The following is a 15,834-nucleotide window of genomic DNA, read 5'->3' on the forward strand; positions in this document are numbered from 1 at the left end:
TAATAATAGTTCTTCAAGAGTTATGACATAATTCATTAGTTATTGATTAACTAACTGAAACTTAACACAATCATACAATTTTATTACATACTAATTAGTTAACACATCTTCCTTAGTAGTTAACAGTAGTGACTTAAGTGTTAATAAATAATTATCTATTAGTTCCTCAATAATTCCTTATTAGTTATGCAGTAAGTAAGATACAGTATTCTAAAGTGTTACCAAAGAATGAGCTAATTTTAAGTATCTCAACATTGAAACCACGGGTGTGGGACATGAGCAAAAATGGTGTTTGGACCTATAAATGCTTCATAATTTTACATTAAATCATATTATTTATTCATTATTTTTTATGTCAAGGTGTGTATTGACACTACGTTTATATTTATGAAACATCAAATGACAAATTTTAACATCTAAAATTTCACTCCTGGAACTTAAAAGTGCCCGTAGTTGCAGAAACACCCTTAAATACAATTTTGTTTTTATGAAACGCGGTAATAACTGTGGTAACAAACATAGGAGAAACTTAAGAAACAACTGTGGAAACAAACAAACAACCAAACTTCAGTTGCCATGGCGTTTGCGGTCATTGCTGTCCTCGTGAGGGCGGAGCGCGCATTGCTCATGGATCCGTCATCAGTGTTCATAATAAAAGCGAAACTGATCGCTGAGGACATTCAGGAGAAACGAAACAGATTCAAGACGACAAAATGAAAAAGTCTAAACGCGTGGAATCTGCGGGAAATAAACCCAGACTATCGCTGATTGATCTGGTCGTGAGCTTTATAAGCGCGGTCACGCAAGCCCTGCTGAGGTTGTTCCGGTGGAGCGCGAGCCCGAGCGGTGAGTTCGCGTGTGTTCTCCTTTAATATGTGTGTCAATATGTTACAAACTAAAGCTCTGTTGTATGATAAAGGGTTAGAAGGGCTGTTTGTCACCGAGATTCACTATGCTAACCAAAGAACAGCAGTGACACAAGATGTAACTTTCGCAACAACACTAATAAAGCATAATGAGCTGTACTGGTTTGTTTCGACAGATAAAGCCATGATAGTCGATGCAGAGACGCCGGTGTTTTTTGACCTGGAAACCACTGGACTGGGTATATAACACACACTTCTACAGCTTTTACAGGATCATGTGATCTTTGTTTGCCATTTTTAGACTACACTAGTGTCACTTTCATCATGTGATAACATCAATAATCTGTTAAGCTTTATATAATCAACAGTTTGTACATGGTTAATGGAAACATAGAATCAGGACATTGCTTAATTATATGCATCGTGAGTTTAATGCTTTTATCATATTTATAAGCACAAAGTTCCCGTACGAATATATACTATACTCACCAGCGCTACGATAAGATTTGCGCAAGCCATTACGATGATACAATGTGCAACTTGTTTGAAATCTATTGAGCATTTGCTGCTTTAAAACACAATGGAGAATGTCAAACATAATCTAAAACAACCACATAAACTAATAAATAAGACCGAGAGAAAACATCATCCTGCACCAACATAAATTAGAAAGCTTTTAAAACTCATGACCACCTTTACTTATCAAATTCTATTGTATTTATTGTGGTAAATTTTGACTAACTTGTAGAATTTATAATAGATTAGCCTATTTGTTAATGGAATAGATTTTTTCATAAAGATTTATATTACAACTGTGGCATGTTGTAGATATAGCTTGTGAATGTGTAGGTAGCTAGTTTTCATTACAAATGAAAAAAGGAAGAAAAAAGTTAACATTGTTAACTATGCACAGCGTAGCATGGTAATGATAGCCTGGGAAAACCCAGACAACTTCCGGCAAATTTAGATTTTAGATTACGGCAAAATTAGACTCATTTACTACTGAGAATGGTCTGGTTTTAACCAGGATATGGTAATGAGCCATTAATGGTCTGAACTGTAATTATGTGCTTATTGTAACAAATGCAGCCTTATTGTTGAACAATTACAAGACCTATGTCACTTTTTAGGCCAAGCACAAGTTCGAATCAAGAGGATCTTCTTAAAGTATTGACTAAACAATTGGTTTTCCCCAATATCTGCTCTGCTAATAAGTCACCCAATATAACTATAAGTGGAAAAATATTATATTTAAAAACACAATGCATCTAATTCTACAGTAAAAAAAAAAAAAAAAAAAGTATAAAACTGAAACTTGTATATGAAAGTGCCATCCGCTAATGCCTAAAAAATGTAATTGGTTAAATACAGTATAAATGAAAAATCATTTTTAAAGCACAATGCATGCAATTCTACAGTAACATATTATAAAAAAAGTATAAAATATATCAAAATGCCATCCCATAATGCCTAATGAAAATTAATTGGTTAACGATAACTGAAACAAAAAATATTATTCTACAGATAATATATATCTGGGTCAGTGACGTTTTAGAATTTCAAAACAGTAAAAAAATAAAAATGAAAAGACAAATTAAATATAGCATTTTTTGAGTAAATCTATGTGTATATTTTTTGTTTTTATTAGTGCCCTTTATAAAAAATAACAATATATGACATTTTAATGTGTTTCTTTGTATACAGTCCTTGAAAATGTCATACGGTAAAACGAAGTGATTTTTAGAAATAAATTACATTTGATATTCATGACACGGTTAAATACAACCAAGAATGTAATAGTTGATCTGTAAGTATTCTATAACAAGTTGCAAAATATAAACACCTACACCACAAATACTAGATATTTTGTTTTTTAACGACTACAGCATGTCATCTATGGACATTTGTTCTATTTTTTTTGCTAGAAATTAGTCAAAAATGCCTTGAAGTTATATACATATATATATCATACTAGCTCTCCTCCATTATTTTCATGAACCATGTAAACAAACAAAGTATTTATTTTTATTTCTTTTAAAATTCAATGTTTTACCATATGACATATTTTGTTTTACCGTATGACATAGTACAATTTCAATGTTTCATTGCATTTTTTATGTAATAAATTGATGTAGGCCAATTCAGAATGATTTCAAAGAAAAACAAGGCATCTCAAGTGAACCTTTTATTAACAGTAGAATATATTTCCCAACACTTGAACATTTCTTTTAGCTCATATCAAAAGATTCATCACTTTTTCATGAAAAACGTATAACAAATAACAGTAACATTGTGAGAATGTGGGAAAACCTCTTTTCCGCGAGATATTGAAGCCAAAAATTATCCTTAATTTTGAATTGATGTAAAACGCGTTGCGGCAGCATGCAGACATAGGCGAGACAGCTGGCGCGCCCATTGGCTGCCCTGTGGCAACTGCAGCAGCCTATCGAGAGAGGCCCCTCGTGATGTCAGATCCAATGAGGATCATGTTGCGTCACGTCCCGCCGAAACGGGCGTGGCTTGGGCCTATAAATATAGCTCGACAGGCTGTAGAATCTAGTTTTTCATCGCCGAAGCGAACCAGAGCGTGATGCATGCACGGCAAAGATACGCAGTACTCGTTTCCTCTTCTAGAGAGAACCGAGGTTACGTTAGTAACCGAGTACGTTCTCTTACGAGAGGTCTCGTACTGCGTAATATCTTACGCTAGGGGAACACAGTGTAAAACGCTGTGCGTGCTGAGATCCAACACCGAAGTCCCAAGGGCAAGTGCCCAGGGCTCATATAGTGCATGATCACCAGGGACTCGCAGAGAGTCCAGGAAAGAGGGGCTGGAACAGCATCATTCCTGTAATAAGTAGCGTCCTATAAGGAGCAAATTATATCAATAGTGTTTCACACAGTCAGGGCGAAAAACTCGGCCTGGTCTGATGAATATTATGGGTCTTAAACACTGCCCATAGAGTTATTTAATCGATCAGCGAGCTGCGCTCGAGCAGTTTCAGTATTCTGAGTTGATAGCCTCGGGCAGACAGTACTGATTTTTAGATCGAAAGCAGCTTAGCCTACAAGGCGGGAACCTCTAGGTTATAAAACCTTATAAATGTAGATGGGGAGGCCCAGCCTGCCGCCATACAGATATCTTGCAAGGCAATCCCACTAGACCAAGCCCACGACGAGGCCATGCCTCTTGTGGAGTGCGCTCTGACACCTAACGGGCACTGCAGGCCCTTAGAAGTGTAAGCCAGCGCTATAGCGTCAACTATCCATCTGGATAGACTGTTTCGAGGCAGCTAGTCCCTTAGAACGTCCGTTGAACGAAACAAAGAGCTGCTCTGTCTGTCTGAAGACAGTCGAGCGAGACACATAAGCCCTTAATGCCCTGACCGGGCAAAGAAAGCTGGCGTCCTTCTCCTCATTGGAGGCCGGCAGGGCCGACAGGGAAATCACCTGAGCCTTAAACGGTGTGTTGAGGGATTTAGGAACGTACCCGTGCCTTGGTTTGAGTATGACTTTTGAGTCATTTGGCCCAAATTCCATACACGTCGCGCTCACTGAGAGCGCTTGCAAGTCCCCTATACGCTTTACTGAAGCGAGAGCCAGAAGAAACACTGTCTTGAAAGACAAGTGTTTGATATCTATTGATTGGATTGGCTCGAATGGGGCATCTTTCATGGCTTCCAAAACCGTAGAAAGGTCCCACATGGGAACTGAGGGAGGTCTGGAGGATTCAGCCTCTTAGCTCCTCTAAGGAAGCGAATGACCAGATTGTTTCTTCCAAGTGACTGGCCAAGCATCGGTTTAGAAAACGCTGCTATGGCCGCCACGTAAACCTTGAGCGTGGATGGGGTTCTGCCCTTATCCAGTAGCTCTTGCAGGAAGGAAAGAACCTCCATCACCCCACAGTCTGAGGGTGAAAAGCCACGAGCTGTGCACCAGCTAGAGAACACAGACCATTTTGAGGAATAGAGCCGTCTAGTAGACGGGGCCCTAGCCTGCGTGATTGTGTTTAACACTCCCACCGGGAGGTTAGCGGGTACCCGTTGATGGGCCACGCATGCAGGGACCAAAGCTCCGGGCGAGGATGCCAGATCGAGCCCTTGGCCTGAGAGAGGAGATCCCTCCTCACTGGTATTGGCCATGGGGCAGTGCTCGTCAGCTGCATCAGAACCGGGAACCAAGCTTGGTTCGTCCAGAACGGAGCCACAAGTAGCACTGAGCATCCGTTTTCCCTGATTCGCTCTAATACCTGAGGTAGGAGCGTGACGGGGGAAAAGCATAGAACGGGCAGCGGGGCCAGACGTGGTCCAGCGCATCCCTGCTCTTGGAGAAAAACTCCGGACAGTGAGCGTTTTCCTGAGATGCAAACAGGTCTACCTCCACTCTGCTGAATGTCTTCCACAGCAGTTGGACTGTCTGTGGGTGTAGAGACCATTCCCCTGTCGGAACATTGTTCCTGGACAGTCTGTCTGGTCCCACATTCAGGTGGCCTGGCACGTGCGCTGCTCTCAGCGAGCGCAGATTGTGCTGAGCCCAGACCAAGAGGCGCTCCGTCAACCTGTAGAGGTTTCGGGACCTGATACCTCCTTGGCGATTTATATAGGCTACCACCGACATGTTGTCCGAACGGACCAAAACGTGGTGTCCTTTTATCCGAGGACAAAAACGCCTAAGCGCGTTGTCGACTGCCATCATTTCCAAGCAGTTTATGTGTAGAAGCTTTTCCCGTTCTGACCACTGGCCGAAGAACGGTCTGCCCTTGAGCAGCGCTCCCCATCCCGAGGTGGAGGCGTCCGTAGACACCACCTTCACACTCGAGGAAGTCCCCAGGCTTACACCTGACCGGTATCAATCGGTCTCTCTCCAAGGTTTCAGAGCTCAGACATCATATACTCTCACAGTTATACCTTTCCCTCCTCTTGGCTAGGTTCTCCTCTCTAGCTGCAGGATCTGCCCTTAGCTTTGCACGGAAACGTGCACCCCTCTCCTTACTAGAAAGAGGCATCTGTAATTAATCTGTAAGAGGAATCTGTAAAAATGCTTGAAATAGGCAGAAATATATTATATATGTTAATATTAATTCATAATAGTTGTACAAACTATATATGTGATAAAACAATTAAGAAATAACTAAATAATTCAGTTAAATGCTCTGTGTCATATGGTATAACAACATGTCATATGGTAAAATCGTTTGTCCGTATGACATTTTTTGTTTGCCCTTATGACAGTTTCATGCTTTGTCCATTATAACAGGCAGTTGCTTGGCCACCTCCTTCCACCTTTACCCTTGACCTTGACTTTTAAACTTTATATTTCACCTGTAAATCAATATTTTTTCAAATTTTAAATGTATTAAACCCTTTTTTGACGTTTGACCATATGACACCCAAATCTGTGACACATGGTAACACACTTGGAAAAGGTGAAATTACCTGAAATTTAGGAGCAAAATCTTAAACTTACTTTCAACTTGGCTGGTCTTCAGGGGTCCTCTGAGTGATGTCATCACATGTCACATGACTTAAGTCATTAATATTCAGTTCCTAAATGGCTTCCAAACTTTGTTTTACCGTATGACATAGGGAAAATGTGTCTTTGCGGAACAATTTGTTTTAGATTCTAATGACATTTCTTAAAGGTCTATCTCACTGATACTTTAATATGCTTATCTTAAGACTTGAATAAATATGCCAAATGAAAAATTTGATCATTTTTAAACATTTTTAATCATTTTAAATGCAATTGTCTTAAATAACTTTAAGTGAATTCCGTTTGACCGTATGACATTTGACCACATTAATAGTCTAAAAGTTACCTATTTTTGAATTTTTCACACAATTATGAACAGTGAGGAGGACAAATGATGTGAGATTAAAGCATATATATAATTTTAAACCTATTTTATATAAATATATAATATTTATTGCTCCTGGAAGTGCAAATCAGTGCGGCACGTCACTGACCCATCTACAGTAATATAATATAATACAATATAATATTCTACAGTAAAATATTACTTAAAATAAAATAAAAAAAATGTAAAAGCTCGTAATTCTACAGTAAAATATTACTTAAAAAAAAATAAAAATATATATATAAAAACATATCAAAATGCCATCCACTAATGCCTAAAGAAAATTAATTGGTTAACTACAGTATAAGTGAAAAATATTTTTAAAAGCACAATGCATGTAATTCTACAGTAAAATACTGTAAAAAAAAAACACATTTTTAATAAGTATAAAATATATATAAAATATATCAAAATGCCATCCGCTAATGCCTAAAGAAAATTAATTGGTTAACTATTACTGAAAAATATTTTTAAAAGCTTTAATGCGTAATTCTACAGTAAAATATTGTAAAAAAAAAAAAAAAAAAAAGTATAAAACATCAAAATGCCATCCCATAATGCCTAAAGAAAATTAATTGGTTAATTATCAGTGCAAAATATTATGTTTAAAACAATTTTTTGTAAAAAAAAAGAAAAAAGAATAAGTATAATATTAATGTCATAATGGCTGAGCCGTGTTTTCCCGTCCTCAGACACGTCTGCGTGTGACATCGTGCAGCTGTCGGCCATCAGCGGGAACCAGACGTTTAACGCGTACCTCCTGCCCCGCTGCAGCATCACTGACGGGGCGTCCCGGGTCACGGGTCTCACGCTCTCCGGCCAATCCCTGCTCTTCAACCGGCGTCCCGTTCCCACCGTCCCACACATGCGCGCCCTCGCCGACTTCATCTCGTTCCTCAAGACCTTCAGTGGGCCGTTCCTGGTGGGCCACAACAGCAGGCGCTTCGACTGGCCGATCCTGCGGAGGGTCCTGGAGGAGTTCGTCCTGCTGGAGGAGTTCAGGCGTGTGGTGTCGGGGTGCGTGGACACGCTGCCGCTGAGCAGAGACATGTTCCAGCTGCAGAAATACTCCCAGCCCTTCCTCGTGCAGCAGTTCCTGCGGGAGCCGTACGGCGCGCACGACGCCTCGGAGGACGCCCGGACCCTGCAGGAGCTGTACCGCGTGTGGGACCCCAGCCCGAGCCTCGTGAGGAAGCACACCACCACACTCACATGATGATGATGATGCAGCACGTTTACATATTCATATTAGCTCTACCGCGATGATGCAGTGGTTACTGCTTTAACGGTGCAGTAAACTTAACAGTTCCAGAATAGAAATACACTGTACAAAAAAGTGTTGTTTCAACTTAAAGTTTTCATGCTGCCTTAAATTAAGTTTAGTCAACTCAAATATTCAAGTTGTCGCTTAGTACAACTTCACATTTCCAGTTGATGAAACTTAAAATGAAGGCGGCACAAACACTGACTTTTTTAAGTTGAAACAACAATTACTTCTTCACAGTGGGTGCATTAGTTTTATAACGAAAAGGTACGTTATATTTGGCAAATCATCTCCATAAATTATGGCTCATAATTTAACACTAGTTAATATATTAATTAGATTAGCTCTACCGCGATTATGCAGCGATTACTGCTTTAACAGTGCACTGAACAGTTCCAGAATAGAAATACACTGTACAAAAAAGTGTTGTTTCAACTTAAAAATGTAAGGCAGCATGAAAACTTTATTAAGTTTAGTCAACTCAAATATCCAAGTTGTCGCTCAGTACAGCTTCACATTTCTAGTTGATTAAACTTAAAATGAAGGCGGCACAAACACTGAGTTTAAGTTGAAACAACAATTTCTTTTTCATAGTGGAGTGCATTAGTTTTAAAATGAAAAGGTACGTTTTTTGTTTTTTTTTGGCAAATCATCTCCATAAATTATGGCTCATAAGTTAACATTAGTTAATATATTATATTAGCACTATCGTGTGTGGAAACCCTGCCACAACCTCATGAGGAGGCACAAAACAGCCCTGTGATGATGCAGCGGTTACCGCATTAACCGCGCACTCAACTCAATGCAAATTCCACAATATAAATAGTGCATTAGTAGTGCAATAATTTTATAATTATAATTTTTGTTTTATTTTTTGGCTGCTCATCTGATGCAAGCAGCCATCGATAAATTATGGTTCATATCATTTTCTTTTTTAAAAAAGTTTTTTTTTTATAATCAGTGCTTTATTGAATTTTGCAACAATAACTGTGCAATATATGATGTCACGGGTACTCCTTCACTGGCTGGAAATACTGCATGTGTGGTAATGGAATTAAGTTGCACTAAACTTAACAGTTCCAGAATAGAAATAGTGCCTTTTAGAGGGTGCAATAATTTTTTTGGCATAAATTACATTTTTTAATCATAAATTACGGTTAAATTTTAAATTTTCAAAACTTTTTTTTTTAATAATCTGTGCTGTATTGAATTTGCAACAACTGTGCGATGTGTGTTAGCGGAATTAAGTTGCACTAAACTTAAGTTCCAGAATAGAAATAGTGCTTAGAGGGTGCAATAATTTTATAATGAAAAGTAAAAAAATATTTGGGCTGATGCAAGCAGTTATTCATAAATTACGGTTCATATCATTTTCATTTTTCAAAAGTTTTTTTTATAATCTGTGCTTTATTGAATTTGCAATAACTGTGTAATGTGTGATGTGAAGCCTTATTTTACACTGACCGTGTGTGTGTAAAGTGTTTCATAATGTTTATCATTTAAATCATCTGTAAATTATGCCACAGTGTTAAAAGTTTTTTATTTGCTGCCTTCCTTAAACTTTATGTTCGTCTAATATCAGGTTTTGGGATCTGGTTTTGCTTCCTTTTCTTGATCTCAGGTGTCCGAATGGATATGATCTCTCTCAGAATTTCATTTCTACATTCTCACATATTATTTATTTAGTAACTGGAAACATGGACTATTTTATGAAGGTGCTAAATTTGCTTTTTCCTTTGTTTTGGTGTTTGTTAAACTGTAAAATTATACAAAAAAAATTATGTTCCTGTTGATTTCACTTTATTAAACTTTATATATAACTTTCTGCATCCGGTTCTGCTTCCCTTTCTTGATCTCAGGTGTCAGAATGAATATTAACACTCATATATTGATATTTATTCAGTAACTGGAAATATGAACCATTTTATGAAACTGAATGCAAAAAATATATATGTTCCTGTTGATTTCACTCTATTAACCTTCATATATATGACTTCATGTATTTCAGTGGCAACTAGACATTTACAAACATGAAAAAATAAATTCAAATTTTTTTTTATTGGAATTAAGATTTTGCACAAATTCCATCGAGTTGAAGTGTTGATGATCAGTTATATGGACAGTTACAACACACAAAACTTCATGTCCAAAATAATCTTCAGCCACTAGAGCAAAAGGAAGGATTTTTCCAGAAGGAACATGCAAATAAGTCCCGTCGACTCCGCCTGGATGCTGATGAATATTCATGTTTATGTAGATCAGGATTCTCAATATTCCAGCAGAAAGATTCTGCAAGTCCAGATGTGAAGTGTTCCTCGTGTCACTCATCCATGTGCACGTCTTCTGCCAGTTTCTGGACCATCTTGTCCTCCAGCTGTTTGGCTTGACCTGAGGAGAGACGGCAGATGTGACATTTAACAGACACAATTCATCTTTAAACACCCACACGATCTCATTCCTAAATGACAGATTTGACTCGGTCTATTAAACCTTTCATTCAAACATTCAGATGTGTTCTGATCCAGAGAGAGCCGCTGTCATGTGAAGGTATGAAACAAAGTCTTTTCAACCACAGAATCATTATTTCTGTCTTACAATCATTCGAATAATGACAGAAGTACTGGGATAAAAGGTTATAGTTCGGATATAAACACTGATGTCTACAGTAGAGATCAAAAAAAGTAAATCACCACTGTGACACGATCGCACCAATTACATCATTACACCAGTAGGTGGCGACAAGTGGCTGTTAAATGTATTTGTTGTTGAATCATTCACTCGAGATTCACTCAAAAATGCAGATCCAGTACAACAGTAACTCTTTCTTCCAGTAATAAAACAAGTAAAGTATTTATGATAAGGATGCAGGATATATCGGCCACATTATCAGTATCGGCTCGATGTGAAGATTTAGCCGATATATTAAAGCTGATAAATAATGTATTATTTCCTTCAGCTGAGAGACTTCAGATGCGCACTGTTCAACATGATGGTTTTGAATTGCTTGAAATATGATTGTAATCACTTTGAAAAGGAAAATACAGTTCAGTGCAACATGTGCAGCTCGAGTCTGTCATATCGGCTACATAACATGAGAACATTATAATTGTGTGTTTGAGACGTGGCTTTAAATGATGAGACGATGTTTTTGTAATCAGGCTCTCAAAAATGATATCAAACTTTGGATTTAGATTAATCGGTTATCGGCTTTCAAATATTAACAATTATCGGTGCATCTCTAAGTTTATAAGTGAGTCCTTGAATCATTCATTCAGTAATTAACATTTTTAAGTATACTGCAACATTTTGTCAAAACCTCTAGTAAATGATGTTATTTTGTTTAGCTGTCTGATCAGAATCATGAGGAAATCGTGAAACACAGTGTGTGTGTGTGCAGTGTGTGTGTTACCTGCGTGTGGAGCTTTGATGAGGTGGATGTTCTTCTTGACTTCGCTGATATCGGCCGCCTTCTCCAGCTCTTTGCCTTTCTTCAACCTGCGCAAATATGGACATGTTTATGGAGGAATCAAATTACTGACCAACTTAACAAGAAATGGAAGTTTCTGCAATCGGCTCTCTTTCTCTCCATCATAAACGAGTGTGTCTCAGAGCGTCAAACACAGTAAACGCTGTCATGTTCTCTGGTGTTCGAGAACACACTCGTGTGCGAGACGCTTCTGGAGGAAATTACACCGAATCATTCTGATCACACACTTTTGCCTTGTCCAAATACACACACTTGTGGTCTCGGCCACTTGAGAGCGCGCGCACGCGACAGGAAGAAAGTGTGCAAGACTGTCTTAAAAATGCCCTGAAAAAGCACAGTGCCCTTAAAGGGGTCATCGGATGCAAAAATTCACTTTTACATGGTGTTTGCATATAAATGTGTGTTTGCAGTGTGTGAACAACCACCATACAATGACAAAAATCCATTCACTCCTTTTTTTAATCCTCAAAAAGCCTGAACACACTCAATAATCAAGCCGTTTGGACTTTCTGAGCAATATGATGTCATAATGCTCATGCTCCGCCCACGACCGCTGACGGACTGTCCCGTATTAGCATATTTCCCGTATATATAAAAGTTTGGTTAAAATTCCTCAATAGTGTGTAAAACAACACCCTTCCACCTCCTCAAAAACAGCTCTGTTCACAGCGACCCGTTTCGGTGCGCGTCTCTTTAAAGGATAATGAGGTGCAATTAACATTTAAAGAGACATGCACCTCATTATCCTTTGCACCGAAACGGGTCGCTGTGAACAGAGCTGTTTTTGAGGAGGTGAAAGGGTGTTGTTTTACACAAACATTGAGGAATTTTAACCAAAATATGTTACAAACTTTACATGAAGACCTTAAAGAATCACACCAACTTGTGGAAAATGGGCATCCGATGACCCCTTTAATGCACACTAAACCCACAGCATCTCCAATACCGATTCAGAGCGTATCCCATCATGCATTATGTTCGGCAACTCATGTGCCCCGAAATCGCAAGATGTCGAGGACAACATTCCACTGTAATTTAAATTAATCAGATACATAAAAATTGGTAGTAAAAACAAAGTGTTGCACGTTTTATTGGTGCAAAGGATGAGTATGGTGTGTGTAGCCTATTTACTACATCACCTGTTTTCATCACTTAATTAGAAGCACCACAATTTTAAATGCGTGTCTTCTGTTAGTCACACAGCGACTACTGAACAGACACGTAGACGTTTATTTTACAATGCAAAGTATTGGAAATATAATAAATAAAAGCTCTGTTAACACTTGCAAAGACCACAAGTGTGTGTGTGTGGACAAGGCAACTGACTCCGGCGTTTCAGAGCCACCAAACCAACATTTGAGATGCTGCGATGCCATTGGTCCGCTGATTACTCGTTATCCAATCACAGCCTCTGAGGCAAAGTCACCTGATGTCTGAGGGATTTATTCAGTAAATGTGTTTCTGTCACAGTTTACATCTTCTATTCGGATGAAACAACTGAGCGAATAAGTGGTTTATGCACATGATTAGAATTTAAGCGCATCACGGCAAGGTTTTTAATGCAATATTCCAAAATGTGCATAAAAATATTGCTCCTAAATTTCAGAAAACACAGATGCTAAATGTTGAGCTCACCTGTTGATGATAAACCGCGCCTGACGCTTGGTCTTGATGACCTCGACCTTCTTCATCGCCGCCACTGTTCAACACACACACAGTTCAGATTGAGAGTGGGTCAGTTTCACCACAGTAACACCACAGTTTCACCACAGTAACACCACAGTAAAGCCGTCGCACTCACTCGTCTTGCTCCACAGCTCTCTGTTGTATTTGACGGGAATATTCCTGCGCTTCTCGAACTCCAGCGCGTTATCCTGTCAAACACAATCACCAGCATTAATGAGAGTGTATATCACGGTTAGTTCCAGTCCTTGATTCTGGTCATGCTGAGTATGTGCTTCTGTCTTCAGGTAGAAGATATCGAGCGCACAAATATCGACTCAGTCGGTTTAAAAACTCTTTTGTGCCTCCATTTGAATCCTGAATGGCAAGTACAAAGACGTATGGTTGTCTCTGGTTAGCACTGATTACTTTATATAATTTATTGTTTTATATTACTATCTACTGTTGGTTATTGTTATTTATTGCTGGTTTTATGGTTTATACCGTGGTTAATTGTGCAATAACAATCCCCTTTTTAGATGTGCAATAAGACACATAATATACACATTTACATGTTCATGTATGGACGCTCTATGTGAGGTTCATGTGATTTAAAAATGCAGCATACACTGTTGCCCAAGACAAATTTCCCTAAGTGGACAATAAAGTATATGTATTGTATTGATTGGTCAATAGCTTTGACCGCTTCACCCAACGGTTCTGTGTGTCACTACACGACACCCCTAGCAACCACTCTTAGCAACGTAAACATATTTGTTCTCATTGATATTGTTCAAGCTTATAGAGTAGAGTATTGTGAGAGATCGAGTAAGTCAGTGTACCTGCATTTACAGTAGATATGTCATTTTCCTTCAGGTCAGTCCTATATTCTTAATAATAAATCAGTTTGAATGTCCGCAGCGATATCTTGTCCTTTGAACAGTTATGGGGTTTCCCCGTGCCATGAAACGCTAGTCATTTGTCAGTTGCTCTTGCTTCTCCGTGTTCAGTTCACAAGTTTCAGTCCTTTCAATATAAAAGTCTTCTCTCCTGACTGACTCACTCATAAAGACCGTCTTTGCCGCCATCTAACGGAGAAATAATGTCACTTCTGTTGCTGTTCACGATCAGTTTGGGACTATTTTTTTCCAGCGGAAGGAAGGCTTTTAGTGATTTTACTTCATGAAATTTGCATTGATACATATTTTTCGGCTTTAATATTTGTATTGTGTGGTAACCGTTCTATAAAAGCGATGAGGTACTCGAGGCGAGTGGTGTATCGGGATCAGTCACGGCTGAAGGGTCGCAGCCTCGAGAACCTCATCGCTTACATAACCGCTGTCTGACAGGTGCAGGTGTGTGCGGTCTCTCACCAGCGTCAGCTCTTTGCCCGCTGATTTCCTGAACGCTTTGGTCCATCTGGTCTTCCTCGGGTTTCGCTTCTTCTTGAAGTTTCTGTGGCATTTAGATCTGCAGAACCTGAAAGACTTCACAACCACAAACCTGTCAGGATTCACACTGATAAACACAGACTGAGAGCGCGTGAGAACTACCAGAGGCTTATTCTGGACATCATGTGATAATATATTAACAATTATAGTACAATATACACTAGCAGTCACATTTGTAATGTTTTTAAAAGAAGTCTCTCCTGCTCACCAAGCCTGCATTTATTTGATTAAAAAAAGAAGAAAAAAAAGTGACATTTTACAAATAATATTGTGAAATATTATTCTACTGTAAATCATCTGTTTTCTATGTGAATATCTAGTAAAGTGTAATTTATTCCTGTGATCAAAGCTGAATGTTCAGCATCATTACTCCAGTCTTCAGTGTCACATGATCCTTCAGAAATCACTCTAATATGATGATTTGATGCTCAAGAAACATTTATGATTATTATCAGTGTTGAAAAAACAGTTATTTAACATTTTTATTTCAGGGTTCTTTGATGAATAGAAAGTTCATAAATAGCAGAAGAGACTTCTTATAAAAACATTAAAAATATTACCGATCCAAAACTTTTGACTGGTAGTGTGAATAATATAAAATAAAATAAAACAGTATAAATGTATATTTTATTAGATTAATGATTGTTAAATTGTTATCTATTATGTAAACTTATTTTATAAATTATGTAAAACATGATTCTCCCATGTTTCCATTATATGCATTATGATATTGAAATGTTACTGTCGAGTGTCGACACGAACAATTGTTCATAAACACACATATGAATATGTGAACTCGTACACAAACACCTAATTCACATTTAATTCGTTAATAATAAACCATATGAAGCATCAATGTTAAACTAATCGTTGAAATGACACTCATCGTCCGTATAAACACACACTGACATAAACACACACACACACGCCAGTAATAGCCATCGACCGAGTGCTTACCTTACAGTCGTTGCGCACAAACATCATCCCGTGTCCCGGGTAAACCGGGGCCGAGCAGAAATAACACTTCTCGATTCGCATTTTGATCAGTTGTTATTATTTAACTCGCACATGTGTCGCAGCGCTGCGGACACAGGCGGAAAAGAGGACGCTTTCCTTCCGCTTCCGGCGCATGACGTCATCACGCAGGGCACAGGCTCTAGCGCCACTGAGAGGCCTGGAGTGGCATTACCGCACATTCACACTGTACAATCTATCTATAAATTACAGGAACGTCTGTCTGTCTGTGT

At 38.5% G+C, this 15,834-nt stretch overlaps 2 protein-coding genes across 2 annotated transcripts; one reads left to right on the forward strand and one right to left on the reverse strand.

The window, feature by feature from the left end:
• The first annotated feature begins 623 nt into the window (after positions 1-623).
• plex9.1 (PML-like exon 9.1) lies at positions 624-9,819 on the forward strand. Its single transcript, XM_084094901.1, has 3 exons — positions 624-846; positions 1,043-1,105; positions 7,416-9,819. Exons 1-3 carry the CDS (start codon positions 714-716, stop codon positions 7,937-7,939), a joined length of 720 nt encoding a protein of 239 aa, XP_083951027.1. The 5' UTR covers positions 624-713; the 3' UTR covers positions 7,940-9,819.
• A 207-nt stretch (positions 9,820-10,026) lies between these two features.
• Positions 10,027-15,727, reverse strand: rsl24d1 (ribosomal L24 domain containing 1). The gene is made up of 6 exons (XM_084094902.1): positions 15,545-15,727; positions 14,510-14,623; positions 13,276-13,348; positions 13,110-13,173; positions 11,397-11,482; positions 10,027-10,375 (listed from the first exon to the last, which is right to left on the reverse strand). The coding sequence occupies exons 1-6, from the start codon at positions 15,623-15,625 to the stop codon at positions 10,308-10,310; spliced, it is 486 nt and encodes a 161-aa protein (XP_083951028.1). The 5' UTR covers positions 15,626-15,727; the 3' UTR covers positions 10,027-10,307.
• Between the last annotated feature and the right edge of the window lie 107 nt (positions 15,728-15,834).

Source organism: Abramis brama (assembly GCF_963993115.1).
Source record: "Abramis brama genome assembly, chromosome: 20".
NCBI lineage: Eukaryota > Metazoa > Chordata > Actinopteri > Cypriniformes > Leuciscidae > Abramis > Abramis brama.

Bases quoted from the DNA above. Each gene is read 5' to 3' on its own strand.
- rsl24d1 (XM_084094902.1), bottom strand. From the start codon at position 15,625: ATGCGAATCGAGAAGTGTTATTTCTGCTCGGCCCCGGTTTACCCGGGA. The intron at 14,624-15,544 runs GTAAGCACTCGG...GTGGTTGTGAAG, and splicing joins TTGTGCGCAACGACTGTAAG to TCTTTCAGGTTCTGCAGATC. The intron at 13,349-14,509 runs GTGAGAGACCGC...TGTGTTTGACAG, and splicing joins CGGGCAAAGAGCTGACGCTG to GATAACGCGCTGGAGTTCGA.
- plex9.1 (XM_084094901.1), top strand. From the start codon at position 714: ATGAAAAAGTCTAAACGCGTGGAATCTGCGGGAAATAAACCCAGACTA. The intron at 847-1,042 runs GTGAGTTCGCGT...TTGTTTCGACAG, and splicing joins GTGGAGCGCGAGCCCGAGCG to ATAAAGCCATGATAGTCGAT. The intron at 1,106-7,415 runs GTATATAACACA...TCCCGTCCTCAG, and splicing joins CCTGGAAACCACTGGACTGG to ACACGTCTGCGTGTGACATC.